The sequence below is a fragment of the Poecilia formosa genome, unplaced genomic scaffold, assembly GCF_000485575.1.
Source record: "Poecilia formosa unplaced genomic scaffold, Poecilia_formosa-5.1.2 Scaffold664, whole genome shotgun sequence".
NCBI classification, from domain to species: Eukaryota; Metazoa; Chordata; class Actinopteri; order Cyprinodontiformes; family Poeciliidae; genus Poecilia; species Poecilia formosa.
Window position 1 is genome coordinate 41,466 of NW_006800603.1, and position 11,719 is coordinate 53,184.

At 40.3% G+C, this 11,719-nt stretch overlaps 2 protein-coding genes across 3 annotated transcripts; both read right to left on the reverse strand.

Annotated features, from left to right (window-relative positions):
- Positions 1-941: 941 nt before the first annotated feature.
- nim1kb (NIM1 serine/threonine protein kinase) lies at positions 942-4,411 on the reverse strand. Its single transcript, XM_007542174.2, has 4 exons — positions 4,322-4,411; positions 3,557-3,832; positions 2,468-2,736; positions 942-1,989 (listed from the first exon to the last, which is right to left on the reverse strand). The coding sequence occupies exons 2-4, from the start codon at positions 3,828-3,830 to the stop codon at positions 1,225-1,227; spliced, it is 1,308 nt and encodes a 435-aa protein (XP_007542236.1). The 5' UTR covers positions 3,831-3,832; positions 4,322-4,411; the 3' UTR covers positions 942-1,224.
- A 1,409-nt stretch (positions 4,412-5,820) lies between these two features.
- On the reverse strand, positions 5,821-10,528 carry ccdc152 (coiled-coil domain containing 152). Of its 2 annotated transcripts, XM_007542175.2 has the most exons (8): positions 10,306-10,528; positions 9,686-9,791; positions 8,846-8,914; positions 7,987-8,051; positions 7,591-7,726; positions 7,315-7,421; positions 6,286-6,381; positions 5,821-6,175 (listed from the first exon to the last, which is right to left on the reverse strand). In XM_007542175.2, the coding sequence occupies exons 1-8, from the start codon at positions 10,366-10,368 to the stop codon at positions 6,056-6,058; spliced, it is 762 nt and encodes a 253-aa protein (XP_007542237.1). In that variant the 5' UTR covers positions 10,369-10,528; the 3' UTR covers positions 5,821-6,055. The 2 variants fall into 2 exon arrangements, with proteins under 2 accessions (XP_007542237.1, XP_007542241.1); XM_007542179.2 differs by lacking the exon at positions 8,846-8,914.
- Positions 10,529-11,719: the final 1,191 nt, after the last annotated feature.

Consider the following 11,719-nt stretch of genomic DNA (forward strand, 5'->3'; position numbering starts at 1 on the left):
TTTCAAGCAATTTTTTTTTCTAGAAATCAACTTTTGACATTTATGCATCAAAGCAAATGGTCCATGAGTGAAAAAAAAAACCCTCAGAAAACATTTGCAAGAAAGAGACTCAGGGATTTTCTAGGAAATAAATAGGAAGTTTAAGATCTCAGCAGTTTCAGAAGTTTATTTCTAGAAAAGAATTGCTTGAAATATTACAAATCAACTTTTGAAACCTAGAAATTTTTAATCTCAGAAATTTCCGAGGTTTTTTCTCTTTTCTCGCTAATATTTTCTTGCCGAGAGGACTATGGGCCATTTATAATGATGTGTAACCATGGCAACAGTGCATTTTGGGTTTTTACAACTAATTACAGCTGGTTTGCATTTTAGAAGCTCTGCCAATACCCGAGCTGCTACTTACTGACCGTACAGTTAAACAGATTTAAAGAGGAGCAGCAAAAGCAAAGGAGCAGGATTAGCAAAGCCAGCTAACAACTGATGATGTCATCCAGAAAATGCTATGTCTCTGCCATCCAGATACTGAGCTGTTAGTCAGAGGCATCTTCAGATTCCCTGCGAGACTGACTGCTACTGGAGATCATTCCTGTCCACAGCATCAGTTTAAATTTCTGAACTGAATTCCTTGTAGCACTTTTTGTTGGACTGTCAAAATGTAAACAAAATGGTTTTGAAAAAATAAAAAAAAACATTTCAAATTTCAGGTTTCACCTTTGACCTCACATTCATTTTATTTCTTGTTTTTCAGGCACTTTCACATAAATAATGACAGAAAAGTTTCCAGCACTGAACTCAGTATAAAACATGAATCTAAGCAAAGTGGAAGCTGTTAAAGGAGAGATGTTGAAGGTTTTCGTTCTTCCATTTGGGTCTCAAATGTTTCTAAAAACAAACCAGAGCACTTAAAAAAAAACACCAGCCATTTGTTGGCTATTTTTTTCTTGGGTTTGGAAAGAAAAAACTTCCTGAATGTAACTTCTCAGATCGTTACGTAGCAAAAAAGAAAGACATGATTGGTCCATACAATGGGCTGTGCAGAAGGCTCCACTTCTGCTTTTCAAAGATGTTCTGTTGTATAATTGTGGATCTGTTTGCGGCCATTTTCAGGTGCAGGTGTAAACGTTGAGTTGGGGGCGTGGCCAGCAGCTTGTCTGGATTGAAAGACTAAACTCTCGTTATCTAGGAATGATTTGATTAGACCGCAGACCGACCCGTAGTGGTCCGTTATGACAGCACACAGAACTTGGAGGTGTGCCTGAGGCCCCTGTAGGCCCGCAGCCCCTCCCTCTTGGGGTCCCTGACCACACCGCGGACCACGGGCAGCGAGTCGCAGCCCCACCTCTTCTGCGTGCGGTGCAGCAGGATGCGGTAGACGCCGGTGACGGGGCTGCGGCTGTCCGTCAGCTGGTGGTTGCGGAGGTGTTCGGCAGTGAAGCCCAGCTCCTCCAGGGCGCTCCGCACCTCCTCCTCCACCTCCTCGTCCTCCTGGTTCCCGCGCTCCGACTCCAGCAGGCTCTGCAGCGGGCCGGGCGGCTCCGGCGGCGCCAGCGCCCAGGGGAACTCCACAGGCAGCAGCCAATCGCAGCCCAGCATCTGGTCCACGGCGTAGCGCTCGGCGGCGAGCGGCTTCAGGATGCCCCTGATGAGCCGCTGGCAGGGGCCCGGCACCCAGGGCGGGATGGTGTAGCTGGCCTCCATGATGCAGCGCCGCAGCTTGCCCATGGTGTCGGCCCGGAACGGCATGGTGCCGGTCACCATGAAGAACAGCAGGACCCCCATGGCCCAGACGTCCACCGGCGGGCCCAGGTAGCTGTCGTCCCTGAACAGCTCCGGGGCGGCGTACGGCGGCGAGCCGCAGAACGTGTCCAGCGCGCTGCCGCGGCTCGCCACGCGCGTGCTGAAGCCAAAGTCGGCGACTTTGACGCAGCCGTCGGAGGTGAACAGAACGTTCTCCGCTTTCAGGTCGCGGTGGATGATGTTCAAGTTGTGCTGAAGGGGAAACAGAGACGGGTTGGACTGGTTCTGCAGATCCAGAACTGGTTGGACTGGAAGGATAATATTGATGTTTTAACTTTTACTCTAAAACTGCCAATTAGATAAACATGTTTGATGTCAAATCATAGCCTACATATTCTGAACAATAAAAATCATCTATTTTCTTGATTTTGTGTTTCTGTTTCCTGGTGGACATTTTTCAAAATGGCTGCCGTGGTTGCAATGGATGTGTGATGCTACAAGAACTGATTGGCTGATGTAGCTGCAGGAAGCTAAATGTCACATTGAGTAACTCTAATGTTGTTTTCATTGTTTTCAGCTTTAGCATTAGCATCCAATAAACACCATACTGGTTTAGCACTTTAGCATTAGCAGAACTATTGTTTATGATTAGCGGTTTAGGGTTAGCCACTGATTGGTTCTTATGTTCCTATAAACAGTTGGAGCAAAAGGTTTCTGAAGAATCGCCCACCATGTACTTGACGGCAGAGAGGATCTGGGCGAAGGTGATCTTGCTGGTGTTGTCGCACAGCTTCCCCTCGCTGCAGATCCGGTTGTGCAGATCTCCTCCTCCGGCGTACTCCAGCACCAGGAAGAGGCGGCTGGGCGTCTCCACCACCTCGTACAGCCGGACCACGTTGGGGTGCTGCAGGCACTCCATGCTGCTGATCTCCCTGGACAGCAGCTGCTGGGTCTGGGCGTCCAGCCGCGTCCGGTCCAGGATCTTCAGAGCCACTTTGTCTGTTTGCAGGACAACAAGAGTAGAGGAGCAGCAGACAGATTAATAAAAACGGAAAAAATCAAAAAGGCCCCCAACGGCAACAAAGAAAAGGGGCCAAAAATTAACAAAAAAGAAAAAATTTGGGGCAAAGGAAAAGAATGGAACCAAAATAACCAACCTTTTTTTGATTTTTCAAGATGGCCACCGTGGTTGTCATTGAAAATGTTTGCTTTAACATTGCCAAACAGATGGATGTGTTTCATAGCCTACATGTTTTGAACAACAACAATCATACATATTTTCTTGATCTTGTTTCTTTTTACTGGTGGATATTTTTCAAAATGGCTGCCATGGTTGTAATGCACAACATATTTATGTCCATAGTAGTTATGGACACAGCTAACCAAAGAGTTAGCTTCACTCACCACTAAAATTTAACGCTACACTCCAAAACACATGAAAAAATTAGCAGAAGCTAATGCTAACCACAAAAACTGTTTTTGTGAAAGCAAATGCTAAACTGCTACGCACATAAAAGTTAGCAGAAGCTAATGCTAACCATTAAGATGACTGTCACATGGTAGGTTTAACTTATTACCAAAGTTGAAAAGTAATAATATGTAGCAAAATCAGAAAAGCTGATTGTGAAGAAAGAAACAGGCTGAGACAAAAAGTTCATCCAAAATATTAAAACATTTTACTGTAATAAATGGTTTAAAAATGGCGGCCATCTTGAAAAATGATAGTCATCTTGAAATTCAAGAGGCTAATGGACAATATTAAATGCTAATTGCTAATATATCCACACTTGACAGATAGCAGGTGAGGTTCTGATGGTACCTTTGGTCAGGGCGTGGAACGCCAGTTTGACCCTGGAGAAAGTCCCGTAGCCGATCTCCCCTCTGACCTTGTAGAAGCCCACCCTGCGGCCGATGATCAGCTCCTTGATGGTCTTCTCGTCTTTGCACATGGCCGCCGTCAGCTTCTGCAGCGGCGTGAGGCGCGGCGCGTCGTTGGGCCGCTCCTCCTCATGGCCGCCGTCAGAGCTGTCCGTCAGGCTGTACAGGCTGTGGCTCAGCCTGGTGCGGGTCAGCTGGTACTGGCTTCCAGGCATCGCTGCGAAACAGACACCGGAGGACTCAGAACAACCCTGGAGCCGTGCAAAAGTCTTAAACCACCCAACATTTCTGTTTGTTTTAATGCAAAACAGCCAGAAAAATAACTTTTGGAACTTTGTTCACATGGTGTTTATCTTAATATATCATGTATAGAAGACATTTATCAGTCTTAACATATATTTCATTGCACAATCTAGTTCAAGGTTAAGATCATTTACAGAGTTTTTCAGCAGAACTCCATGTAATTCACACCCCGACCACTAGATGGTATCAATCACTTCTAATATGAGAGTCATATGAATCAACCAATAAAGAGTATTTACACACCATCTTGTATGTATTCATAACAAAATAGGTATGATGCTAATTAGCATCACTCGTCCATAGAGGAATACAGTTCCTTTTGTGATTATTTTTGGAATCAGATCCATTAATAATCCCACAAGCTTCCAAGTTTGTACAACCAGGTTAAAAGTAAAGATCTCACCAGCTGTCCAAACCGCCCGTCTTCTTCAGAACATGGCCGTGGATGGAGTCCTCTCCAAACAGTCCGGTCCAGACGGACCCAGAGAACCAGAACCTTCTCACATGCTGAGGTCAGAGCATCACCGCCTCCACCCGTTTCCTCTCCAACAGAGAGCTGAGACTGTCGACCCAACACACGGCAGACAGGTGAGGAGGAGGAGGCTGAGACGACGCCACAGGCCACGCCTCTTCATCCCTCCAGCAATGGACAGCGGCCAAGATGGTGTCCATGATCGCTAATCCTGTTTGAGTTCAACTCTGACCCGCTACATTTAAACCGAAACAAACAAAAGCTTCTGGTTCTGTCTGTATTTTATGTTTTTAATCATCAGAATGTGGGATATTTATGCAGACTGAGGTCAGGTGGGAGGAAATGAGGCGTTTCATTCCCTGGAGGCTCGGTTGAAGATGAACCGTTATGCAACGGCATTAGCCGATGTTCTCGTCCAGATTAGAGGACAGTCCAGTTTAGAGCGCGGCTGCAGAGCAGAGATAAACAGATTAGAGGGAACAAGATCAGAACCTGGCTGGAGAGCAGCTCATTCAGGTGGGAACACCTGAGCAGCAACGTGGCTCCGCCGACAATTAACTCATCATTTAGTTCGTCTGAACAATCAAATAATATGACGATTAACCAGGTTAATAAGTGGCCACATCCTGCATGTTTTACCTTTGGACACTGAAAGAAAAAAAATACAATTACAGATTAATTACTAAATAGCAAAAGGTGCTAAATAATTTCTTTCCTTTTTTTAAATTTGAACCAGGTGAAGCTAAACGGCCACTTCAAGAGTTCTGATTAAAACATGGGTACAAATAAAGGTGTTTTTTCCATCTGAAATGTCAAATATGAATATACATACATTATATATATTGAACAGTTTTGACTTAATTACTGCTTTGAATGTTGGTTTGTCAATAAATTATCCTTTTTAGAGCCTGATACTCAAATTTAGTAATCAATTAATTGATTATCATCTCTAATTAGTCAAATTATAGATCATATTTCTCAGCAGTGTGTCCTGAATCAGCTGTTAGAAAAGCTCTGCTGATCCACCTCCTTTGCTTTTGCTGCTCTTCTTTCCATCTCTGTCATGGGATAAGAAGGAAGGAAGTGAAGTTTCAGCTTCCACCTTTTCAACGCCTCTGGGATTTATGGTCGTAGTTCAGATATTGTTGTAAAAACGACACCCTGTTGCCACGGTAACGCGTCTTAACAACCAGCTCCGGTGGGGAAACTACTAAAGATTAGACCCAAACTGCTCCAGAACTATCTATATTGCTAAATACTGAAGAAGTTTTTCCTGCTACAGGTGGGTGTACTTAGTTTTTCCATATGTAAAGGGTGCACTTTCATTCCACCATGAGCCTGGTGTTTCTCAGAAAACCTTTTTCAGGCTTTCAAACATCAAACCAAAACCAAACTGTGAGATTTTAAAGCTGAATTAATGAATCTACGGAAAGCAGTCGACAGATTTATTTCTCTGAATGGAAACAGATTCAAGCTGCAGGAACAGATTAGCGTTTCATTCAGCGTCCTCCTCTGCTGCTGACTAATGGGATTAGAGCCTCTGACGGCCGGCAGTGTGGGGTCCAACGTGCTTCCAGAACGAGAAAAAGACGAAGACGGCGAAGAAAACGAAGCTACGGCAACCAGAACACGAATCTGAACTTTTCTGAACACGACCGAGTCAAACTAGAACTTCCTCCTCTTCGTACTGCTGCTGCCGGCGCCCTGGCTCTCCTCCAGCTCCTTGATTCTCTGACGTAGAGCCGCAATCTCTTTATTCTTCTCCTCCTGGAAAAACTGCAGCTTCTGATCAAACACACACACACACACACACACACACACACACACACACACACACACACACAGGGCTAAGATCTGGGTCAGTCTATCAGAACCTGAGGTTTGTTTCTGCTCACCCGCTTGAAGACGCTCTGAGGCAGAAGGTTGGATCCATGAAGCTGCTGCTGGTTCCTCTGGGCTGAACTTTGAACCCGAGCTAACTTCGCACCAAACTGTTAGAAAACACAAGCAGAAACATAAACAAACGGCTCAAACTGGAGGATCCAAATGAATCGTTTAGTTCAGGCAGGTTTAACAACCTGCTTCAAACTGGGACTGAAACGGTTAAATTAATTACATCTTAATTAATCACCATTATTTGATTAATCATGACTCAATAAATGGAGCTTAGAGACTCAAACAGGCCATTTGCTGAAAGAACAAAAAGTTCAAATGAAGCCAAAACTCTACAAAAAATAAACATTTCTCATTTTAAATCATTCAAAAGAAATTCTTGAGGATCTCTGGGTGGGAAATATTTTATCTTCACCTGGTTCAACGTTTGTTAAAAAAAACTTCTTTAAAACTGTTAAATTATTATTTTCCCAGTTTTTCTTAGCTCAACATAACTAAACAAAAAAAACATTAAAATAAAAACAGCAGCAGGGTGGAGTAAATGATACAACTAGTCCAGAAAGTCACACATTCAGTTTATTTAACTCAGATCTTTTCTAATGATCAATTAATCGTTCACTGAAGGAATTCTGTTACATTTTAGAGAATAAAATGTTTATTTTCTTATTTACAGAAGTTTTCAGTTATTTGTTCATTTGTATATTATAATGTATTTATAACATTGTGTTATATAAAACAGCTTAAGTGGTTAAATGAAAAATCTGCAGAATGCCAGTTTTTTATCCAATTAACTGATTAATTGATTCTAAACAAGCTCATCCATAGCAGGTCCAGCCTCCTGCAGTACCTGTGGGTGTCAGCAGGGGGCGCAACGAACCAGAAAACTGACTAAACACTCTGGAGCTGCAGAATATGAGAAATTATAAACATTATAAACAGTTACATCTGATTCTGAGATGTAACAAATAAACTGTTAAATGATAAGCAGCAGCTGTGACCTTTCATAACAAAACAATGATTTTTTCACTGACCTCCATCTGCAGCTTGAGCATCTCGCTCTGCCGCTCCCTCTCCTGCTCCTTCATCCTCATCTTCATCTCCTCCAGCTGCTGCTGAACTTCAGCATCTTTAGCTTCCACTGGAAAAACAACAAACCCCTGAAAACTGGTTTATACCAAACTGATGGGTTTCCACTTGACAGACGGCATTTCTAAAAACAAAAACTAAAATAAACCAGGAAATAAATGGTTGAAACTAATAAATAAAAACCATAACCAGTTAAAGTTAATAAGTTTATTAACCCTTACTCTGCCTCTGCGCCTGTATCTGCGCCTCCTCTACCTCTCTGCTGCTCTGCTGTTTGACGGCCTCTAGCGCCCTCTGGTGTCTGTCCTCAGCTGCTGCCATCTGGCTGAGCAGCAGCTGGACGTCGGACCGTCCAGCCTGCAAAACAGAACCAGACAAAATGAAGGAGTTTATTCAGCTTCATTAATCCTAGTCTGGTAGAGATGAGACTGGATCAGAGACAGAATAAAGTCGATGATGAAACGAGAGTAAAATCGTAACATATAATCTGTAATCAGTGACCAGAATAAGGTAATATTTTTATGAGAACTCCTACATGAAAAGCTGCATTAGCACAGAGTTAAAATAAGGAACATTCACATTCAGGCCTTTTAAAACCAGTTTGTTCCTGTTTTCACCTCGGCTGTTCTCTCATTCTCTTCCTTCAGATCCTCCACCTCCATCCTCAGCTTCTCGTTTTCCACTGAAACGTCAAAAATTAAATAACAAAAACAACATAAACATAAAGTTTACCCCCTAAAACTCGTCCTGTTGTTCTGGATTAAAATAATTCACTTTGTTTGGAGCTTCAAACATTCACAGATTATTTCATAAAACCAAAATCCCATCAGACACACTCAGCTGTTTCCATTCAGATTTCAGGCTTTCAATAATATTTTCAATGAAGATAAAAACAATAAACTTTAAGGATGTTTAAAAAAGATTGTTGCACCAGTTTGAATGTTTAGTGGATTTCCACTAATCCACATGGAAACTTAAACTGTTTCCATTAGAAACTAATTGATGATCAATGATTCTTCAGATATCAACGTTACTCATGGCTGTCACAAGCAGAAAGTAGAGGTTTGAACTTTGACCTTTTTTGGTGCTAAAGATGCTTCATCTTTAACAAATCAACTCTTTTCTGGAAACGACTAAATTAAGGAAGTTATTTGGAGTTTTGCCGTTTCTAATCAAAATAAAAAAAAATAAAAATGTTGACATAAAAATGGCTGATGATGAAAAACTCCCACTAAATATTAGTTAAATGTTTCTTATGAAGCTTTTTGTACAAGACAGAACTGCAGCAACTGTCAAACACAGTGGTGGCAGCATTATGTTGAGGGCTCTTTCTATATTAGCTTTACTGCTGCACAAACTGGAACTGTTGAAGTAAATCATTAAACCACGTCCAGGATGAATAAACGTCTTTTCCTCAAGCCTCTGTTGGGTTTCTCTGGAGTTTTAACTCTTCCCACCAGCAGGTGGCGCCGTCACCTCTGAGGTCACATTGCTCCTGCAGCGTCTGATGCAGCCGGTCCACCGTCAGCAGGAGGCGCTCCTTCTCTGCAAACAGCATCAACCTGCTGCAAACACCGACCTCAAAGAATCACTTCAGTAAAAATCATTTTAAAAATCTGCCTTAGAAATGTTTTATAATAATAATAAAAAAATCAGCAAACCTACGCAATGGAGTAAAAAAGGAAATTATAAAGATAAAATTCAGTAAAATGATATTATTATCAGTAAAATAAAATAAAAATCAAGAGAATGAGTTGATATTATTACGAGAATAGTCATAATAATATGAGAATAAACTCAGTATTTCCAGAAAAATGTGGAATATTAGCAGAATGAAACTGTAACTTTATAACTCCTACATGAAAAAATATAAATTATTAAAATGGGGATTTTTGAACAACTTGTGCAGTTATGTTGGTATTAGTTTTGCAGGTAGGAGATAATATTTTAATACATCAGCATCAAAATGTAGAAGGACCTTAAAATAATTCTACAAACAAGTGAATTTATTTTAAAAAAGATAAAAAATTAAGTCTAGAGAAGATGATCATGTCAAATCCTGACACCTATCATATTACTCTCATTAAAACTAATTTTAATAAAAGTAAAATCATTTTATGACATATTCTGCTAATATTACTATTATTATTTAAATAAATCATAATTTAAATAAAACCTCTAATTTAGCCCCAATACTCTTCGGTTGAAGTTTTTCAGCTCGGGATGAAAACAGTGAACTGTTCTGACTGCAAAGCGCCACTAGAGGGAGACAAAAAACACAAGTTCAACTACAAACAAACAAACAAAGATCCTCACCGTCTCTGAGACTCTGCTCCTTATTTACATAGAAGTTCACCAGCCTGTTGGAATCCTCCAGCCTGATCTCCAGGAGGTTTCTAGCACCATTCAGCTCTGTAATGTTCTGAAAAACACAATAAAGAGAAAATGCTGCGTTCAATATCAATTCCCTTAAAACAAACAATCGTGGAAAATACATTCAGTGTCAGAGCAAAAGTTGAAAAAAATTGAACTTTCTGGGTTTCAAAAAAGTCGCAAATTTGCTGGACAAACACCAGAATTTTTCCTAGATTTTTTTTCCCGGAGTTTTTGTTTTTCCACAAAAATGTCTAAACAAGTTTCATAAATTATAAAAGAAACTGGACTGCAGACCCTGTTCGCCCAGTCTAAGTAGAGTGGTACATTAAATATAGTGTCGAATGTGCAATATTATGGTGGCTTTAAAGTTTGACTAAAATGATACATTTCCAAACTTAAACATAAAACAGGCACAATATCAAAACGAAAAGTGAAAAAATTGGTTCACTCAACATGTTATAAAAATTAAAAGCGAGGAAAAGATCGTTTTGTGCCTAACGCCATCACTCCGGTAAAGAGCGTTAGTCCAAACTTAGCTAGCTAAGCTAGCCGTTCCTTACCTGTTCCAGTCGACCGAATTCCGCCATAAATCCCTCCAGTTTCACGCAGTTTAACTTCGCCATCCCGTTGGATAAAAGAAATACCAAAACAAATGTTTGAATTATGTAGTTTTACGTTTTTGTGTCTGTATTTGTTACTGACGCTAAGCTAACAGCTGACGAAACGAGCTGCCGCCATTTTGAGAACAGTGCGAGCTTCAGTAAGGGAGAGCTTCCAGATCAGGTTTAAAAACAAAAAAACAAAAGCATATTAATAATAAAAACTATTATTATTATTGACTTTTTCCATCACCAAGTTCTTTTATTGGCAGCCCAAGGAAAGTAGGAGTCCGTTTTAGTTTTCATAGTTGACCACATGTAAAATTGAACAGCAGATATACAGTGTTATCATGCAAAATATATTGTGACCATTTGTTCTAAACTCATATTTATCATCCACTGGTCATTAACTAACATTATCACTAAAATTCACACAAATATTTAAATTATAAAATAGTATTTAAATAGTTCTTATTGAATCTTAATTAAAACATTAATAAAATGACCCTTTGATGATGAATTTTAACCCTGACCTCAAAATCCAAAATGGCCACCTTGCAGAAGACAGCCAACCAATTTCAAGGACACTTCAAAGAGATCAGATTAAAACAAGACAGCAACATAAGTTGTTGAAAAGTTGTTTAATGTGTAACTTTATAAAATTTGAATGTTTTTTTTACATTTATTGTGACCCATATTATTGGCAGAAAAGAAGCCATTTCCCTTTCTAGATGCTGACATGAGATGGATCCACAAATGTCTGGAAAGTTTTCCAAAGATTGTCCAAACATTCATGCAAAGAAAATTAAGATTAAACTTCATTTTATCAGTCCACTTCCTTGACCATTTGCTAAATGTTACCTCCAGTTTTCCTGCTCATCATCCAGCTGAAGGTAACTTCTTACAGAAAGCTAAACAGGTTTAACAAATGCAGCTGAAATCAGTCATTTACTGTTTAAAGAAATACAACCTTCTATTTATGACATTAAATGAAACTAATCTAATATTTTTAAAGAGCCAGTTGTGGCGGAATGTGCTAACAAAACTAGCGATTAAACTGTTAAAATATTCAGTATCTTTCCACTCAATGAGAACTTCTTAAAGTTAAATAATATAAAATATATTTTCATCCTGATCTAATTTGGCAGAATACAGATAAAACTGCTGATCCGATAGATAAAATAATATTTAAGGACACTTTAACATAAAAGGGCCACAATAAAACTTCTGACGGGCCGGATTTGGCCCCCGTGCCTCGAGTTTGACACCTGGAAGAATTCTCCAAACATAACTGACCGACAACAGGAAGTTTAGTTAATGTCAGACAGTGAAGAAGAAAATACATGCGTGATTTCAAATCATAAATGAATACAAA